Below are 20,807 nucleotides of genomic sequence, written 5' to 3' on the forward strand. Positions count from 1 at the left end.
CACTTAACAGTAAGTATTTTCTACTCAGCACTTGCTGCCACTGGTACGTGTGCCTATGCTCATGCTTTCTCCTCTCGCTTGAATGGAATCCCCAAAACAGAACAAGGTGAAGAGCAAAAGGTTCTGAGTAATTCTGGTGGCTGAAGTACTATATGGGGGGGGTGTGGAAACAGCAGAAGAATCTGGAGGGATACAGTGGAATTAGATTATAGAGGACCCTAAATGCCATACTAAACATGTGGCCTTTATCCTGAAGGCAATGGGAAGTCCCTAATGTGATCAAATGCAGGCTTTAGAAAAATAAAGTCATTATAACTACTGTAACAAAATCACAGCTAATCAGAACTTAACTGGTTGGTACTTTTAACATAAAATCTGTTCTCTGCAAATTCTCTTAAAAGAGAAACCAATCATGAAAACAAATTCTTATCAAGGATTTAGTTAAAAGGGTTGGGAGGGGCACAACACCCATCCAACCACCATCCACCATTCCCGGGGCTATTTGGGGCTTGATTAAGACTGATAGTGAGTACAGCTGCAGTCACACTACTATATAGCGGATACTGATGCTCAAACCTGTTGTAACCAAAAGATTTTCAAAAGGCTTTCACCACTGAAGGCTACAGCCAAAAGGGTGCTCGACTTTAATTAGTGAACATAATTAACCATGATAGGCTAATTCTTTGAGCACTACAGTAAATCAAAGTTTTGCCAGCTAAGGTCTAAAGATATAGACACAACAGTCAAGAAATCTTTTTACTGATGAGGTTTTGCCCTAAGTAGCTCCAATGAAGTGGAAGTCACTTTAGCACCTGAAATTGGATACAACCAAAGCAAAAAAGTCATTTTATGACAGAAGGAGCTATCTTTTCAAGTTGTACCAACTCCATTCTAACTTGAGAAATCTTTAAGTGAAAAAACACAAAAAATCTTTGCCACTTATCAATGAATAAACTGAAAGATGATAAATAAGTACATATGTAACTTATTTTGCAGAACACAACTTAGTATCTTAATTCTAAATATTTATAAATTCAACCACTGAAAATTTGATCTAAAAAGTGAAAAGTATGTGTTATACACACGTAGGACTACTGCTTGAAGTGTCAGCTGGATACCAGAGGGCTTGCCAAGCCAGCGTGGGGGCCTTTTCTTCCTCTGCAGCTCTAATGGCACTGCCTTGGTACACCCACTATAATTTGTGTACTTCTCTCTTATCCCATGCACAGTAGGACTATGGCAGGCCTACTCAGGGCATAAATTATTTCTAAGTATCCTCAGCACTTCCAACAGCGCCTCATGTAAAGGTAAAGCAGAAACAATCCTTTGCAATTGTATAGAAAAGAGTTAACACAGCAGGCCTGAGACTGCTGCCCTTAGAAAGACCTGCTCACGAGGTTGGCCCTTGACTGGCATCTCGGAACCTGGATTTCAAAAGTGTTCCCATCATTTCCTAACTGATAAGGGTGGTTTACTGTGCTTAAACTGTTTATACAAACAGTATGGTTTATGCTGAACACCTGCTTTCCTTCTGGGAGCCTAGAATTTTGGCAGAGTGCCTGTGACCAACCCTAACAAAATCCCTAGGTACTACATCTCTAACGGGCTTCTCAGGTAGAAAACACTTCACATGTGTTGCCACAGTTCAAAGGGGGAGGAATTAAGTATGTCTTGTGTGACTCCACTATGAAAGGACTCTTGGAAGCTTATGCCTTGTCTCCTCTGGACTTCATCCCTTGCACCTTTTCCCTTTGCTAATTTTGCTTTATATCCTTTCACTGTAATAAATCATAGCCAGGAACACAATTATACCCAAGTCCTGTGAGTCCTCCTAGCAAGTCACCAAACCTGGAAGTGGTCTTGGGGACCCATGACTGTTATAACAGGAAATAAATATGTATATGGTGATAATTCCAAATTTATGTCTCCAGAAATCAATTTCCTACTGAGCTTCAAGACTGTTTCATCCATCCGCCTATATGGCATCACCCTTTGGAATATCTATTAGCCATCTCAAACTTAACATGGCCAAAACAAAACTCTTGATTTCCTCTACCATATCTTTACCTCAATCTCCACCTCGGTAAACAGCACCATCAGCCATCCACATACTCATGTCAAAAACCTAGAAATAATCTTTGATTTCTCTTTTCCCTCACTACCAAGCTCCCACTAATCCTAACAGTTTTACATGGGGGGGGGGGCACAAATCTACCCATAAAGTAAACATTCAACAAGTGGAAGCTATTATCTCCTCAATGCTCCTGAGTCCTAGCCAATGTCATCTCTAGCCTACACTAGAGCAACACCCTCGACCTCAGGTCCCTGCCTCTCCCTTGGCCTTTATAATCTATTCTCCACCCCAAGCTGGAGGGATCTTTGAACAAGGCATTTGGAATATATCACTCCCCTGCTTAAAACTCCTGACATCCTATCGGAACAAAATCCTAACTCTCTCCCAAGGCTTACAAGGCATATGTGACTGTCACCTGCCTGCCTCTCTGATCTCACCTGGATGCGACTTTCCCTCTGTTCCTTGTGTTCTAACCACAATGGCCTTCATTCTGATCCTCTTAACATGCCAAGATTATTTGTACCGTAGGTTCTTTTTAATAGCTGTTCCTATTTCGCATGATTACCTCAAATGTCACTTCCTTAGAGAGGCCTTCCTTCACCACACTAGAAGAGATCCCACTCAAGAACGTCATTCTATTTTGTTATGTCCATATTATCACTCTCTGAAAGTATCTTATTCATTTTGTCCTTGCCTGCCTTGTTCACTGCTTGCCCCCCTAGTATCTGCATCAGTACTTTGCACAAAGAAGGCACTTAAATACATCTTGAAGGCAAGATTAAGTGCACAACTATCTCCAAACTGAGAAGAAAACAAGAAGGCATTTGTGTGGAAAATAAGTTTCAAGTCTGGTTACTTAAACTGCTATTCAAATTAAATCTACCCTATGAGCTTGGCAGCTTTCTCTGACTTGAGAGGTTTGTTGTTTCTTTCCTAGGGGGTAGGGGGTTTGAGGGAGGAGGTAGGAAATTATCATAAAGAGATTCCTAATCAATTTTAGTCAATATTAATGGGTCCACTATCTTTGTTCATCAATTGGCCACAGAAAAACTGTACAGAGAGCACTTCTTACTGTTGATAAGGTGCATCAGGACTGAAGTGGTGTGGCTGGACTTCCTATTCTAATAATGGGGGTGGGGGTGGGGAGGGAGCTTAGAGACATGGGGATCTTGAATATAATACCTGAACGGGACCTTAAAAGAACTAGAAGAATGCAAAAAAGAAAGGTAACAGAGCTATCTTTTTTTATTTAAAAGGATCAGGTCTATTTTCCCCATAATGCCACAGAATTTGCCAAGACATTCTTACAGTGCCTCCTAGATAGGTTTTAAGATGATACCAAGTAGAAAAATTTTTAATCCTGGTATTGCTCATCCCCCCTCTCCCACCCGCTTTTCTACTTACACTTTTCTGATTTGGGAGCAGCTTATGATTACTGTTCAATTTTTAAGGAAAAATGTTATGTTTACTATCCCTATAGGAAATTTCTTTAGTCAATTTCTTATACCCTAAATTTATTAACTTATTCAACAACTACTTACTGAATCCCTACTCTGTGCCAGGGCAGACCACAATGTTGCTCAGCTCCTGGGACACCATTCACATCAAGACTATCTAAATGGTGTTCTCGAAGGTACAAAACCCAGTAGCTCTGTGCCAGATACTCTATTAGGTGTCTGGAATACAGGAAAGAACAAAAAAGAAACAGTCCTTCTCTTCACATAGTTTATAATACAGTACACTCCCATGAATGGGCAAAGACTGTGGATTGAGCACTGTTGGTTTACTTTATCCTCACAACTCGAATGAGACAGGTGGTGACATTCCCTTTTAACTAACCTGCAAACGTGGGCTCAAAAAGCTACATAACACATCCAAGGCCACTCAGTGTTGGAGGCAGAGCTACAGCCAACGTCTAAGAAACTGAACTGAATCTCCTCAAAACAAGAAAATGCCTGTCTCCAATTTCAGAGGGCTACTCGAGTAGTCTGTTCTAAGCTTATTCTCTGTTATGACGACTCAATATTTTTTCAAGTTCCCAAACATTCTGCTTTTTCAGTATCCATGTTCAAAAAAAAAAAAAGCCAGTTGACTAACAAAAATCTTTTATCCATCTCTACAAAGCTAGATGTCATTTCTTAAAAATCCTTTGGAGTTCTCATTTCACTCCTTCAAACTTTCCAAATCTTTCACGGAATGCCAGACTTACTTTCACACTTAAGGTCTTTCACTTACACTCTAGGCCTTAGAACAATTTTCGTTTAACCCACTAGTCTCCTTCTCACCCTTCCCAGTTTCCTTTGGCAAAGATGTTTTGTGTGATTTGCTTACTTATTAATATTCTAGTGAAAAATAGTTTTTCTTTGCTCCTCCTAGACAACTAACTTATATCTACAAAAAACAGTTTGTTTTTAAATAAATAAAAGTGATTTGTAAAACTTTTAATTAAATGTATAGTTTCCGTGATATCAGCTATAAGTATGCTCTACCCACCCCCGTCCTCTGTCACAAAACACAGTAGTGGCACACACTTAATATGACAGAGCCAGAGCAAATATCTACTTTCCACACTAATAATTACTATCTTTGCAGGTACAGTAATGACTACTATTTTCAGTAAGTTAGACATGTAGACATCCAGAAGTAAGTAAAAACAAAGGCACAGCAACTAATTTCTTGCTATTAAGGTTTTGTTACTGGAAAGTTCCCTTGTACTATTTAGCTTTGTTTTTTTGACCATAAGCTAATAAGACAACTCAGCCAAACCAAGGAAAGTACCATATTCAAGAAGTGAATTCAATAGTGAATACATCTAGGAGAAAAGATGTGCTTCAAGTGCTAGACTGAGTCCCTTCAATGCATCAAAATATTTACTTGTCTGAGATAGTTTCTCAAGGAGTCAGGCAAAATATAAAACCACAATTTGGCCTCTGCAACTCTCTATAAAGTACCTCTCTTTAAAGTATGAAGCTGTCAAATTACAAAGGCTATCACACACAAAAAAGAAAGAACAAAAAGGAAAAGGTAATGCATTCAAAAACAAAACAGAACAAAAAACCAGAAAACATACCTGGCAACGTGAGAAAAAGCATCCACAAGGACAGATTCAAATTCTCTAGTGAATTCAGGTCCTTTCCTTTTACTGTTTTGAATGACATCATTGGCTAAGTACAGAAAAGTAAGCTTTCTATTTGATTTGGCTGGAAAAAAAGAAAAGAATATAATTTAGCTTACACCAAGGAAATTCTCAATTCACAATTCTTTTGCCCTAAGCTACTCCTAAAGAACACGAAGACAAGCATTACCTACTTGAGGTCAAGACTGCTATGTTTGAAAAAACAATTTAAGGGACTCCTGGAGGTGTCTAGTAAAACAGGATTGAGAATACAATTTTGAAAAAAATAAAAAACAAGAATACGCCATCTTAATTGATTGTGGTGATAGCTGCATAACTGCGAACATACTAAAACCCATTGAATTGTATATTCTAAAAGAGTGACTTGTGTGGAATGTGAATTATAGTTCAATATAATTGTTTTTAAAAAAAAGAGAATACGCCATCTTAACTTCTGTGTTATTTTAGTCAGGGTAATTAATTGGCAGTAAAAATTAAGATAATCCAAAGAAAATTCCTAAACCTTTAAGCAGTCAATATTCTCCCGTGAATTCCTAAAGGATAAGCTGTCAATACATCTCCAGAAGACATGTTAAAACCAAGGTTTTCATTTATTATATTGCAAAGATGAGCATTTCTTACTCACTGTTAATTATCAAATACCACAGAATGAAAGACTGAGTTAAGTCTCAATTTTAAAAGATACTTGGAATTTATGCTCCTAGACCAAGAATTTCTCTTTGAACATTCCAATAACCATAATCAGTCAATGATATCAACTCTACAATCCAGAGGAATCTCTAGATGCACCAATGGATATTTATCTCAAAACACAAATATACATTAATGTTACATGATCACTGAAAATTTATACATGTCTGAAATCTGGATATGCAAAATTATGGCTCCCACAAAAAATACAATTCTTCTCTCTTATACCTACTAAATGTAGTATTTCCTATTACTCTATATGGTAGCATGCATTAAACCATAAAAACCTCACGCAATATGTCTGAGTTACAGTTGCTTGGGGGAACATTACTGAATTTCCTGGCTTCTATGCACATAACTTTTCAACCGTAAAGTTACATCACTACCATTTTTGGTCCCAGTTTTCTTTTAAAAGAAATAAATAATAACACAATCAGATAGTTCAAAACATTAAGTTTTCTCCAATGCCAAAGTGCCCAAAAGACTCAAGCAAGCCCTATGTCAACCTTTACACCTGAATTACTAGTCCTTACTCCACTGCTCTCAGAAACCATTTCTGTTTCTTTTGAAATGCACACAGCATGTATAAATTCTGACACAGCAGGCTCAAGATCTGACATTTTAAAATGTAGCTACAGGAGAATAACTCAAGTTAAAAACAAGATTTTTAAAGCATGTTATAGTTGAAACTGATGACTTAAAGTGCTCATAAAATTAAATATGGATATCCTGAAATGTACTAACCTTCTGATAATAACCTAGTTTAGATGGCCAACTGATGAGAATATTGAAAACCTGGAGCTATCTTTAACTGTTCTAATTATTATTCAAAAACAGAACAAAAGTGTCAATAGTTTCAATATCCCACTGTTGCTACAAAGGTATGATTACGGCAAAAAGCTTTTTTTTTTTTTAAAGCAAACCTTGTTCTAGGATGTTGCAGCAAGTTAAACTACCAAGTCTATAATGCCATGAAAGTTAGATTTAAAAGTTAAAAGAGGGCTTCCCTGGTGACGCAGTGGTTAAGAATCCGCCTGCCAATGCAGGGGACACAGGTTGGAAGCCTGGTCCAGGAAAATCCCACATGCCGCGGAGCAACTAAGCCCGTGCACCACAACTACTGAGCATGCGAGCCACAACCACTGAGCCCGCGAGCCACAACTACTGAAGCCCACGCACCTAGAGCCTGTGCTCCGCAACAAGGGAACCACAGTAAGAAGCACGCGCATCGCAACGAAGAGTAGTCCCTGCTCACCACAACTAGAGAAAAGCCCGCACGCAGCAACAAAGACCCAACGCAGCCAAAGATAAATAAATAAATATTAAAAAAAAAAAAGTAAAACAGAACTTCTACAAAGCAAATCAGACTAATATACTTTATGTTAAAAAACCCAGAATCCATATTGTAAAATGTCAATTTGGCCATTCAAGACCTGATACATTCTGCAGTATTACAAATATGATAGCTAAGATAGAGAGCCAAGGTTTTCACTATCTACAATGCCAATTAATTCTCATCACCCTCAAACTTAGCAATGAGAATTTAGGATAAAACTTTATCCCTCCACATCCAGCATCCTGAATAATCAACATGAGCACCATGTGTGTAAAGGTAATATAACAAAGCCCTAGAGGGAATTCCCTGGAGGTCCAGTGGTTAGGACTCCTCGCTCTCACTTCCGAGGGGCCGGGGTTCGATCCCTGGTCAGGGAACTAAGATCCCACAAGCCGCGCAGTGCGGCCAAAACAAGCAAACAACAACAAAAACCCACAAAGCCCTAGAGCACTTGAACACACACGGTCAAAATACACACGACACACACACCCTCTACTCCAGCCCTGGGTGGTAACTCACTTGTGCAGACGTCTTTCCAATATGTCAGTATGGATTCTCTCACTCCCTACTGAGGCCCATTCCAAATTGGTTGAGATAGTTATTGAGCAAAGTTTAAATAACTGGCTGACCAAAATTTTTCACTTGTCTGGCTAGTTTTGACATCTAGAGGAAGTAATTTTTTTTTAAAAAAAGGCCTATTTACCTGCACTACTAAAGGTAGTAGTAGTACAAACATAAGGTACAAATGTACTACTAAAAAATGTTCATCTTAGGGTATTTTACACCAAACTGCTCCAAAAAGAAAGGGAGAAGTTCTACCTAGAACAGAGCCCAAAGGGATAAATTAAGAATTATTAACCTAGGGAATGGAAAGAAAATAACACATCATGAATAGAAGTAGTACTTAAGCAGGAAAAAGAAAACTTTTAAAGTCTCATAAATATTTGGAGGCAAAACAGAGATGGTTTGTGAATGTCTTAAGGAAATGACTTGACTACAGATAGAAATGTCCATTTTTAAAGATTCAGGGTGGGCTAGAACCTAAAAGGTTAGTCAATTCCAACATTAGGGCACAAAATCTTTTTCCACTTTAGTGCGGGGGCATTTTCAATTCATGAAGGCTGGGTATTAGGACACTGTACACTGATGCTTGGAAGAGCATCCTCTAGTTCTGCACTGTCCAGTATGATAGCCATTAGCCACATGTGGCTACTGAACACTTGATTTGTAGCTAACAAAACTCAGGAACTGAATTTTCAATTGTATTTATTTGAAAGTTTACTTCCTTAGTCACACATTTCAAGTGCTCATGGCAAGAGGCTACCTTGTTGCACAGCACAAATATGAAGCATTTCTCTCATCACAGAACGCTCTATCAGACAGTGCCGCTTGGATCCTTTACTCAGCCATGAAAATGATGTCAAGAGACGACAATTTAACTCCTAAACTATTTTTTAACTGTGTTAACAGGCACCATGCTAAATGTTGTGTACATTACGGACAACCAGAAGAGCTAGTTTCTCCCTCAAAACATAATCCAGTGAAAGAGACATAACTAGTAAGAATGAAATAAATGCAGATTAATTCTAATAAACAAAAGCACTACGGGTTTGGTTGGAGTAAGATGATCACCTTCACTTATTAAGTGCACTGATGCACCAGGTACCTGAAAACAAGTTTCAGCGTCTCGGAGCACTGGGCTAATGTCCCAGCTGTACACTCATTAACACAGCACTTCATCTCTTCATATCTTTATCTTCTCATCTATAAAATGGGGATAATAATGCTGACCTACTTACAACTTAAGGCTTCATCATATGAAATTAGGGTTAAAGGAGATTCATAAACAAAAGTACTCTTTATTTTCTGTATCTCAAATAGGGTGAGGTGGGGAATCAAGATGGCTTCACAAAAGTGACATCTGAGGTGGATTTTGACGCGCCTCTGAGATCCTACCAGATAGGATCCTGTAGAAAGCAATTCGAATTTTTCCACCACATCTCAGACAACAGAAATAATATCTGAATGGCACAGTGGGGTACATGAATGGGGCTCTGGGAGGCCCAGGCTCTATCCCCCAACTACCCTGAGGGCTGAGGGGACCCCCATCTCAGTACAGCACATGATATTTGGGGGGCAGGGGGTCTCTGCCAGAGGACTAGAACTGGGTCTCCTGAAAGAATCCTGGATTTTGGTGTCTGCCAGTCTGATGTAGTCCGAGCCTCACTGGTTCTAAGGCCTTGAAAATACCACTTAGCCACTTCAGTTTCCTCATCTGTAAAACAGAATGACATCCTGACCTCACAGATAGCAGAGAACACATGTAGAGTTACTTCCTATGCTATAAAGGGCCTACCACATACAGGCTGTCCAAAACAGCGCTAAGCTTCATTTGCTCAGCTTTCTGCTATGAAGCTCACTGGGGTATCAAATAGCTGTGTAGATGCCCATCTTTCCCCAGCAGACTGTAAGCAATTTGAGGCAAAGAACATGCCCCACACTGAGTAATCAGTATCCCACCTCACCATTATTTATCCAGTGCCTACACTCTGCCTGACACCATGCTAGATGTTCATGTGGATTATCCTGTTTACTCTTCACCCCAAGTTGTTTGAGCCTCCGTTTTATTCTCATCTGCTGAGTTCCTACTTCACAGAACTCTGAGACTGTAAAAAAATGACAATGTATGTAATGATATCAGTACTGCACTTGGCACAGAACAAAGGCACAGTAAATATCAGTTATCATTATCTCTATTTTACAGATCAGGAAACTGAGGGAAAGAGAGGTGAAGCTGCGGGGGCTCAGTAAATGGCAAAGTCAGGCTCCAGAGGCACTTGGCCTCTGGAGCCAACATGCTATCAAGCTCCCAACCCAGTGCCTGGCACACAACAATAGGCTGAGCTCAATCAATGGCTGCCAGATGCTGAGCAGGGTCTAGAACCAAGGAGAGCTGCATGAGAAGAGGAAACTGAGAGGCAAGGTCTAAGTGGTGTGGCCCCTTGACTTCTCTGCAATGGCAGTGACTGTACCCACTTCCAGGGCAGTGCTGAGAACTAATTGCGAGGATATACATAAGGTCCTAGCACAGTGACCGGCACAGAATAAAGGCTCTGTAAGTGGCAGTTACCCTTGTCCTCTTTTGACAGATGCGAAAACAGAGGCTTAGAGAAAAGAAACTTGCCCGGTATCACTCAGCTAGTAAGTGGCTAAGCCAGGGCTCGATCTAGGTAATCTTACTCAGAATGCCCAGCAACCGCCTGGCACACAACAGGCTAAGGCCTGTACCCTCCACCAGGCGCTCAACGCTGCCGAGAGAATAATGATCACAAGTGTCAGGAGGAGCCAGAGAGGAAAGCGGCTGGGTTAACTGGGAGTCCTGAGCCCCGGTCGGTGGAACCTCAGACAAGTACCTTAAACCCTCCCAGGCCTCGGTTTCCTTCTCCGAGAAATGGGGATAACACTGTCTCCAACCTCAGAAGCGCAATCAATCAGAGGCCCAGGCCTGGAAAGCCAGGCTCAGCTAAGAAGCTAGAGGGGCCTCGGGAGTGGGTGCGGGAGAGGGCTACCCGGGAGGAGGACCCATGGGGGTAGAGGGAGTGTTTACCTTTGCGGAGCTCGCGGTGCCACACCGAGACGATGGGTCCCGCGTGCTTGCGGTGGTGGATGAGCCACAGGGAGAGGGTCTGCACGCTCTGCTGAGAGTTGCTCAGCTCTGAGAGCTTCTTCTCCAGCGCCGACTCGGAGAAGGAGGACATGGTGGCGGCGGTGAGGCCCGGCAGGGATCGGCCTGGGCCGCCCAGTGCGGCGGGGAGAGCGACGGCACGAGGCCGGGACCTCACCTGGCGGCCTGCGGGACTCTTTATGACTGACAGATGGCCGGGGGGGGCCAGGAGGGGGAGGGGATGGGTCTCCGCAGTATCAGCCGCCCGCGCCGCCGCCACAAGATGGCCACCTACCTCTCACCCCGCCGCGAGAGCAGGGTCAAAGGGCAAGGGCCGAAGTGGCGGGGCACCGGGGGGACTCAGAGTGTAGAAAAACACCCCTCCGATGGCGAAGGCCTCTTTGAATCTCGCTCGGAGCACTCCGAAAGCGACAGACAGGGAAAAGGGCGCACTTCGGAGGCCTCCGGAAGGCGCTTTGACCGCTCGCGCCCGCACGCCGGCGCAGTGAGTGTCACCGGAACCCTTTCTCCCGCTCCCGCAGAACCTTTCTGGCGCGGTGCGGCGCGCGAGTTACGCGTCACTTCCGGCGCGGCGGAGGAGGTGCGAGAGTGAGGGAAAGGCTGGAAGACGAGGTAAGGGAAGAGTGGCGCGAACGAGAGGGAGACAGCAACCGCGAGCCCTTAGAGGGGGATCCTGAGGAGATGCTGAGGCTGAGAGATCATGACCTGGGGATGGAACGGGACCTTTCTCCCTCACCTGGCAGGCCCCAGCAGCACTCTTCCTCCGTACATGTCCTGCTCTCTGGCCGCCCCCCACAAAAAGCTTTTTTTGGTTCTGCCAAGCCACCCACGTGCACTTTTCACGCCTCCACGCCTTGGCTCTTGCTCTTCTTTTTCCAAAGGTGACGCCCCCCTTCTCACGCGGTGGGCTCATACTAGGCCTCCGGGACCACCTTTAGTGGCCAGTTCCGATGTTTAGTCTGTGACAGCACCGCCGTCAAACACACCCTTGTGCCCCCAGCTCTTAGTTGGTTGTTGTATTCAGGGAATTACAGGCTGCCTTCTGGGGGTTCATTTGACTATTGCTCAAATTTAAGTAATACATGTTAACTTTGTGGGGGGGTGGGGTAAAGAAGTCAATGGGTTCGTTGGCCTCCTTTAAGAAACACTATTTGAGACTCTATCCTTTAACTATTTTTTAAAAGTTTTAAATTCCAATTATCACATCAGCAGAGAAATTTGTTCTTCTAACTGCTGTGGGGTGGTGGTAGGGAGTTAGGTTATTGTAGCCATAGTAGAATTTTTAAATGTCCTGATCATAGTGGAACAGACCAGTTGTGGGCAGATTCCAGTTAGGAGGCACTGTGCTAGTTGATGCCTGTTTTTGCTCATACTGCGCTGTTCTTTGCTTAGGTGCTTTTACTCCTCCTTCAGAATGGAATCATCATAATCATAGCCAACATAATGAGCTGCTGCTATGGGCTAGACACTGTGTTTTCACATAGTGACTCATTTAATACAACAAAGCTATGCAGTAGGTATTATGTTATTCCCATTTGGCAAATGAGGAAACTGAGGCTGAGGGAGCTTGGGTGACCTGCCCAAGATCACATAACTAAGATTAGAGAGAAGGGACTCTATCTATCTTTTTTACCCCAGCACCTTATTCATAGCTGAGGTGAATACCCTAAAATCACGGTCAATATCTAGTCATAATTACAACCTAGGGCCTTTGAGTCCAAATCTAGGCCATCTTTCTGTATTAAGTAACAGTGTCATATACTGAGCACTTTTATACCGAGTCACTGTGTATTAAGCACATTACGTACATTCTTTTATTTAATCCTGACAACAGTCCTGTGGGGTACGGGTTATTATCACTATTTGACAGATGAGAAAACATTAAACATGGGTGAGCCATCAGTGTCACTTGGACACAAGAAATGACAGAACCAGGAATCAAATCAAGGTTATCTTATCCCAAGTTCTTCACTCCCGAGCCAGTGGTTGATTTATTCATTCGGCCGATAATTTTTGAGAACCTATGTCTGAAGCACTATTCTAGGCAAACAGACAGAATCTATGTCCTTGGAAGCTTACCTTCTGCAGGGGAAGATAAACATGTGTGTAAAATGAGCCCGAAAGTTATAAATGCCTTGAATAAAAATAAAGGAGGGTAAGAGGTATGAGGAATGCACGTATGGGCGGATTGGTGTGTATCATATATACTGGTCAGAGAAGGCCTCACTGATACGGTGACATTTGATCAGAGCCTTCAGAAAAATGAGAGAACAAGCCCTATGCTATGTGGTGAATGTTGCAGGCAGAGGGAAAACCAAGTGCAGAGTCCTGAGGTCAGACCATTGTTGGCATTTTCAAGGACCAGCAAGGAGGACAGCTCAAGTGATGTGAACCAGAAGGCTAGAAATGAGCTTAGAAAAGTTGCCAGGGACCATATCATGTGGGGAACTATAGGCAATAGTAAGGACTTTGGATATTACTCGGAATGAAACAAGTCCAATGGACTCATTGGACCATTTTGAGCAAAAGAGGAGCATGTGGCTATTAAGTAGAAAATAGACAGTAAAGGTGCAAGGGTAGGAGCAGGAGGACCAGTTCAGCTGCTGTTGTGATAACCCAGGTGAAAGGAAGACTCAGACCAGGGTGGAGGTAGTGAGAAAGGGTCAGATTCTGGGGATATTTTAGAGGAAGAGATCACAGGATTTACTGACAGCATAGATATGAGGTATAAAAGAAACAAGAGCTTATATGGCCCTAAGGGTTTTAGCCTAAGCAACCATAAGAATGGAGTTTGCATGTATGTACTGAATTGTGGGAAGAGCTGGTTTGGGTAGTAAGAGCAGTTTAGATGTGTATGTGTCTAATTGGAAATGCCTGTCCAAGTAGAGGTATCTCATAGGCAATTGGGTTTATGGGTCTGGAGTTCAAGGGAGAGATCTGGGGTAGAGATATAAATGTGGGAGTCATAAGGGGGAATAGGTATAGAAAGAAAAGGGGCCCAGTGATTAAGTCCTAGGACACTTCAACATTTAGAGGTCAGAAAGATGAGGAGGATATAATCATGTGATTTATCTTCTTTAGCCTGTTAATATTAATAACGGTGATTGATTTTCAAATACTGAGCCAGCCTTACATCCCTGGAATTTAGTCCTACTTTGTCATGGTGTGTAATTCTTTTTACATACTGCTAAATTATATTTCCTCATATTCTGTTTGGGATTTTGGCATCTATATTCATGAGGGAAATTGGTCTGCAGTTTTAAAATTTTTTTATATTGAGTTTTGGTATCAGGGTAATACTAGCTTCATAAAATGGATTGGAAAGTGTTTCTTCTTCTTCCATTTCTAGAAGATTGTGTAGAATTGGTGTTAATTTTCTTTAAATGCTTGGTAGAAGTCTGCAGTGAAACCATCTGGGCCTGAAGATTTCTTCTTTCTTTTTTCTTTGATTTTGGGAGTCTTTAAACAATAAATTCAGTTTCCTTATAAGGCTGTTCAGTAATCTATTTCAGAGTGTGTGAATTGTGGTAGTTTGTGTTTTTTGAGAAATTTGCCATTTCATCTGTCAAATTTATGTGTATAAAATTATTTGTGGTATTCCTGTATTATCCTTTGATATCTGCAGTCTGTAGTACTGGTATTGCTAATTCCTCTCTCTGTCTCCCTCCTTCCCTCCCTCCCTCCCTCCCTCCCTCCTTCCCTCCCTCCATCCCTCCTTCCCTCCCTCCCTCCTTCCCTCCTTCCCTCTCTCCTTCTCTCCCTCTCTCTCTCCCTCTACCTCTCCCTCCCCCCACCCCCATCAGTCTAGTTATAGAAGTCAATTTTATTTATCTCTCTAAAGAACCATTTCTTTGGTTCATTGATTTTCTCTATTGTTTTTTGTTTTAAACTTCAATTCCTGCTCTGATTTTTATTATTTCTTCCTTCTGCCTGCTTTGGATTTATTTTGCTTTATTTTATTTGTCTTTTTCTAGGTGTTTACTGTGGGAGTTTAGATTATTGATATTCATTTAAGAGCTTTCCTCTTTTCTAATATGTATATTTAGTACTATAAGTTTCCCTTTCAGCATGGCTGTACCTGTGTCTTACAAATTTTGATATGTTGAACTTTTATTTTCACTCATTTCCATGTATTTTTTTAAAATTTCCCTTGACATTTCCTCCTTGATCCGTGAATTATTTAGAAATGTGTTGCTTAATTTCCAGGCGTGTGAAGATTTTCCTGTTCTCTATTAGTAGTTTCTAGTTTGATTCCATCGTGGTTGGGGAACACACTGTATGATTTTAGTTCTTTTAAGTTTGTTGAGGTTTATTTTGTGGTCCAGGATATGGTCTATCTTGGTGTGTGTTCTGTGGACACTTGAAAAGAATGTATATCCTACTGTCGTAGTATTCTGTAAATGTCAGTTATGTAAATGTTGGTTGGTGTGGTTGAGCTCTTGTGTTATAATTGATATTGTTCTATCAGTTGTTGAGAGAGGAATGTTGAAGTCACCACCTATACTTGTGGTGACCACCTGTACTTTTCCTTTCAGTTTTATCCATTTTTGCTTCACACATTTTGCATCTCTGTTTTGTGCATACACACTTAAGATTACTATGTCTTCTTCATAGATTTACCCTTTAATCATTATATAATGTCCTTCTTTGTCTCTGGTAATTTTTTTGCTCTGAAGTCTACTTTATCTGATATTAATATAGCTAGTCTTGCTTTCCTTTGATTAATGTTTACATGATAATATCTTTTTCCATCTTTTTACTTTCAACCTGACTATATCATTATGTTTGAAGTGAATTTCTTGTAAACAGCATATAGTTAAGTCATATTTTTTAAGCAACTCTGACAGTCTTTTTTTATTGGTGTATTTAGACATTTTACATTTAATATAATTATTGATATGTTAGAGGTTAAGTCTGAAATTTAATTCTTTTGTTTTCTGTGTTTTCTGTTTTTTGTTTCTCCATTATCTTTTTTTCTCCAGACTTCCTTTACTTGAACATTTTTTAGAATTCCATTCAATTTATCTGTAGTGTTTCTGAGTGTATCTCTTTGTATAACCATTTTAGTGGTTCTTCTAGGTATCATATTATGTGTATATAACTTATTTTTGACAGGTCTAGTGAAGTATATGTACCTTACTTCCTTTATATCTCTTTACCCTTTCCTGTTTATATTTGTCTTAAATATATCCTCTAGATACATTTAGAACCACATCAGTCAGTGTTATAATTTTTGCTTTAACTGTCAAACACAATTTATAAAATTTAAAAGAATAAGAAAAACCTATTGTATTTATACGTATTTTTATTTACCATGTTCTTTCTTCCTCCTTGATGTTCCAAGATTCTTTATTTATTTATTTATTTTTAACGTTTCCTTTCCGTTTAGAGAATTTCCTTTAGCCAATCTTTTAGAGTAGGCCTGCTGGTGACAAATTCTCTTAGTTTTCCTTCATCTGAGGATATCGCTCCAGTTCATTCCTCTTTTTTTTTTTTTTTTTTCTGTTGGACATTTTTGCTGGGTATAGGATTCTGTGTTGACAGTTCTTCTTTTTTTTTTTTTCAGCACCTGAAAATTATTGTGTTGCTTCCTTCTGGCCTACATGGTTTCTGAGGAAAAATCCAGTGTCATTCAAATAGTTTTTCCCATATAGGCAAAGTATCATTTTTCTCTGGCTGCTTTCAAGATTTTTTGTCATTTGTTTTCATAAATTTTAATTTTAATTATAATTGGTGCAGATTTCTTTGGGGTAATCCTGTTTAGGGTTCACTCAGCTTCTTGAGTATATAGATTTATGTCTCTTGCCAAATTTGGGGAGCTTTCAGTACTTTGAGTACTTTTTCAACCCTGCCCTTTTTCTTCTCTCATTCTGGGATGCTTAAATCATTTGTTATAGTCCCATAGGTCCCTGAGCCTCTTTTCAGTCTGTTTTCTCTTTGTTGTTCAGATTGGGTAATTTCTCTTATCCTGTCTTCCATGTTACAGATTCTTTCCTTTGTCCCCTCCATTCTCCTGTTGAGCCCATCTGCTGAGCTTTTTATTTGTTATTGAATTTTTCAGTTCTAAAATTTCTGTTTGTTTCTTCTTTGTATCTTCTATTTCTTTGCGGAGGTTTTCTGTTCTTTTGTTTTAAACAAGTTCATAATCGCTTATTGAAGCATTTTCATCACAGCTGCTTTAATAACTTTGTCAGATAATTCTAATGTCTCTGTCATCTTAGTGTTAACGTATATTGATTGATTTTTCTTTTTTTATTCATTTGGAGATCTTCCTGGTTCTTGGGTATGGTGAATGATTTTTGACTGGACATTTTTGTATTACGTTCTAAGACTCTGGACCTTACAGAAGTCTTCTTTTTAGCTGGCTTCCTCTGAAACCACTCTGGCAGGATAAGGCAGGGGTGGGGGGACCAACCTTGTTACTTCCAAGTGTAGGTAGAAGTCCAGATTCCTCACTCAGCCTCCTTTGACACCCATGAGGGAGGGCTCCTAATTACTGTTAGGTAGAAGTGGGAGTCCTGTCTCCCCACTCCTACTTAGCCTTCTCTTTCTTTTTTCCCCCCATCTTTATTGAGATAGAATTGACATACAACATTGTAAAAGTTTAAGATGTACAATATAATGATTTGATACACATATCAGTGTATATATATTGAGAATGATTACCACAATAAGGTTAGTTAACACCTCCATCACCTCACAAAATTACCCTTTTGTGTGTGTGGTAAGATCATTTGAGATCTACTCTACTCTCTTAGCAATTTCGTGGATCATCAGACTGACCTTGCAAACTTTTAAAATAGATTCTCAAAGCATACCTGTTCCACCCCACCCCCAACATAGATTCTGATTCAGTAGATCTGGTGTGAGGCCCAGGCATCTGTACTTACATTGTTTCCCCTTGGTTCTGATAAACAGTTGGGTTGGAAACCTCTGGTGTAGTGAAAAGAGTGCGTACAGCCTTTGGAGTCACACAGGCTTGAGGTGAATCCCACTGCTTGCTGTGTAACCTTGGGCATCACTTAATCTCTCTGAACCTTGTGTTACTCAGCTTGTAGACGAGCAATTTATGTACATTGCCTAGCATATGGTGGGTTTTTTCAACAAATATTAATTCTCTTCTTTCTAGTCAAGAACTTGTGTTGGCAGTTCTTTTATTTAAACTCATATTTCTGGGATCTAAACCCAGTCTTTTATCATGTGCTAGTTAATTCAAAGTTAGAAGTTTTAGAGATCATCTTATCCACCAAGTTTATTTTATGTTGAAGAAACTAAAATTCATGGAAACCACACAACCAGGTACTGTCAGAGCCAGGACTATCACCCAGATTGTCAGATTCCTGTTCTCATACTCATTCTGTCTGGAAACACCCTAAAAATGGGCTGGCATGCAGTCAAAATCTAGAACTATGATTGCCACCTGAGAGTGAATCTAGTAAGATCCTCCTGTAATGGATGAGATCGACTACCTGTAGGAATAACTCACCCCAGGAGAAGAAGAGTATGGTGGTTTTTACCCAGACTCCAGTTCACACATATCTGATATCAAAGATCCACCAAAGAGAGAGCCAGACCTTGGTCTATGGCGATTGATTCAACAAGCATTTATTGAATGCCTGCTCTTTGCCGGAAGCAATAAACAAAACTGTCAACTATTACTGCCCTCATAGAGCTTATATTTTAGTGGGAAGAGAGAGACAATAAACAAATAAATAGGTGGATAACTTAGTTTGACAAATGGTACTAAATGCTATGTAGGAAAATTTCAAAGGCAGGGGAAGGAGATTGGGAGTGCAAGGCAGGGGAGGAGTGAGGATGGGTTGCAGTTTTAAATTAGGGTGATCAGAGAAGGCCTCCCTCAGAATTCACGTTTGAGTAAAGCCCTGAAAGGTGAGAGAGCAAGCCGTGAGGATATATCGTGGAACAGCAAGTTACAAAGGCCGCGAGCAGGTGGTCTCATCAGAACATCACTCCTGTGTGAGGCATGGCTCACTTGCCATGATGGTGACTCCCTCTCGTCTCTGCCTTTATTAGGGGCTATAACTTTTCTGCTTTCTGGCCTTTGCTTGTGAGGTATTGTTCCTTGAACAGCCTTCCCATGCAGCCCCAAGTGTGTAGTCCCCCCACCCCAACATAAATCCTTCTCCCTCCATGAACCCTTCCCTTTTGGTGTCCATTCTTTTTCTGAGTTCCTTTTGTACTTCTCTGGGGTTTTTTCCTCCCTTTTTCACTTTTTAACTATATGATACAATAAGTACCTTGTGGTCTATCGTCTTATCTTTTAAGTGTCTGTAAAGTATAGCACCTACAGATTGTCCCATTTGTCTGCACCACCTGGACGCCATGGCCCAGGGATCTTACACAGCCCATCCCTGTGAAAAGGCAGAAAGAGATGGGAAGGAGGGGAAGAAGCTGCCGGGGGAATGGGTTCACTCAAGCACTCTGATTGCAGATCTCTTCCCCCACCTCCCCAGTGACTGCTTTCTATGACCGCGGAAGGGGTACACTGAACTCAGAAAGGGTTAGAGTCAAGAACTGGTTTATATAGTCACTGTCTGCCACAGTTGAACTCTGGGTTGTTTTCTCTGCTCACCCCGAGAATCAGCTTGTTCTGAATGCCTCATCCCAGTATCACTTTCTGGGCCAGAATACCCCAGTTGCTGTCAGTTATATAAACACCAAACTTTGCAGTGCCACTTTAATCAGTGTTGCATTTTATCGGAATAGAATCTAGGACTCCTAAGCTTCTAAATCTGTGAGCAGTTCCTTCTGTAATCGACATATTGTCACACGGGTGTGATTTCATGACCATCCCATAAAGGTATATGATTGCCTTTTATAGTCATGCCATAGTAGCAATTTGTTATACTGTCTTCCTTACAGAAAGCTGGTTTATGTATTTCTGAGCCTGTAACCCCTTCTTTTGAAGATCTCCAATTGTGGTAAGTCTTCATCTGTATAGTATCCCATTGGGAGAATATACCACAGTTTATCCATTCTACTATAGATGTGCATTTGGGTAGTTTCTTTGTGGGGACAATTGTGGATAGTGTATTCCAGAACACATCTATTGGTAAATTTATGTATGCATTTCTGTTAAGTATATATCAAAGAATGTGATTACTAGATCATAGAGCGTATGTATGTTTACCTTTAGCATAATAGATACTGCCTAAGGATTTTCCAAAGTAGTATCAATTACACTCTTACCAGCATTGAATGAGAGTTTTGGTTGTTTTATATCCTTGCCAACGCCTAGTATTGTCTTTTCCTTTTTCTTTTTTTCCCCTTTTTTTCAGCTTAGCCCTTCTGGTGGGTGTGTAATGGTATTTTGTTGTGGTTTTATATTGCATTTTCCGGAGCAGTGATGTTAATGTCTTTTCATGTGTTTATTGGCCATTTGGATATCCTCTATTGCGGTATGCTTGTTCAAGTTCTTGTCCATGTTTCTGTTGGATTGTCTTTTTCTTATGATTTATAGAAAATCTTTTATATTTCAATGTAGTCCAATTTATCATTTTTTTTATGGTTAGCTCTTTTCTGTGTCCTGTTTAAGAAATCTTTGGCTACTCCAAGATTACAAAGACATTCTTTGTTTTCTTCAGAAAGCTTTATTATTTGACATTTCATGTTTAAATCTAGTATGAGATGTAATCAAGACCTATATATTTTTTCGTATGGATAGCCAGGTGGCACAGTACCTTTAATTGAAAAGACCATTCTTTCCCAGTTGATTTCAGTGTCAACTTTGTCAGGTATGTGAGTCTATATATGGAGTCTCTGTTGTATATGTGGGGGCTATTTCTGGACTCTGTTCAGTTCCACTAATCTGTTTGTCTTTCTTTTTGCCCTTTAATTATTGTATCTTTACAGTAAATCTTGAAAT

The 20,807-nt window shown here is 40.5% G+C and overlaps 2 protein-coding genes across 13 annotated transcripts in view; one reads left to right on the forward strand and one right to left on the reverse strand.

The window, feature by feature from the left end:
- The window catches only part of RPRD1B (regulation of nuclear pre-mRNA domain containing 1B), an 86,837-nt gene extending 75,466 nt beyond the window's left edge, over positions 1-11,371 (reverse strand). For 7 of the 9 annotated variants that reach the window (XR_014254811.1, XR_014254812.1, XR_014254813.1 and 4 more), the window contains exons 1-2: positions 10,844-11,367; positions 5,145-5,274 (exon numbers count right to left, since the gene is read on the reverse strand). Coding sequence is in view for 5 of the 9 variants with exons in the window: in XM_082430329.1 (XP_082286455.1) it covers positions 5,145-5,274; positions 10,844-10,994 (281 nt within the window). In the remaining 4 variants the exon portion in view is untranslated. Of the gene's footprint in view, positions 1-5,144; positions 5,275-10,843 lie in introns of all 9 variants that reach the window. The other 2 variants (XM_082430328.1, XM_082430325.1) reach the window with 2 other exon arrangements.
- A 54-nt stretch (positions 11,372-11,425) lies between these two features.
- The window catches only part of TTI1 (TELO2 interacting protein 1), a 43,572-nt gene continuing 34,190 nt past the window's right edge, over positions 11,426-20,807 (forward strand). The window contains exons 1-2 of one of the 4 annotated variants that reach the window (XM_082430097.1): positions 11,491-11,533; positions 19,805-19,863. The gene's annotated coding sequence lies outside the window, so the exon portion shown is untranslated. Of the gene's footprint in view, positions 11,534-11,557; positions 11,803-19,804; positions 19,864-20,807 lie in introns of those variants that run through there. The other 3 variants (XM_082430099.1, XM_082430096.1, XM_082430098.1) reach the window with 3 other exon arrangements.

This window comes from Balaenoptera physalus (genome assembly GCF_965194825.1).
Source record: "Balaenoptera physalus genome assembly, chromosome: 16".
NCBI classification, from domain to species: Eukaryota; Metazoa; Chordata; class Mammalia; order Artiodactyla; family Balaenopteridae; genus Balaenoptera; species Balaenoptera physalus.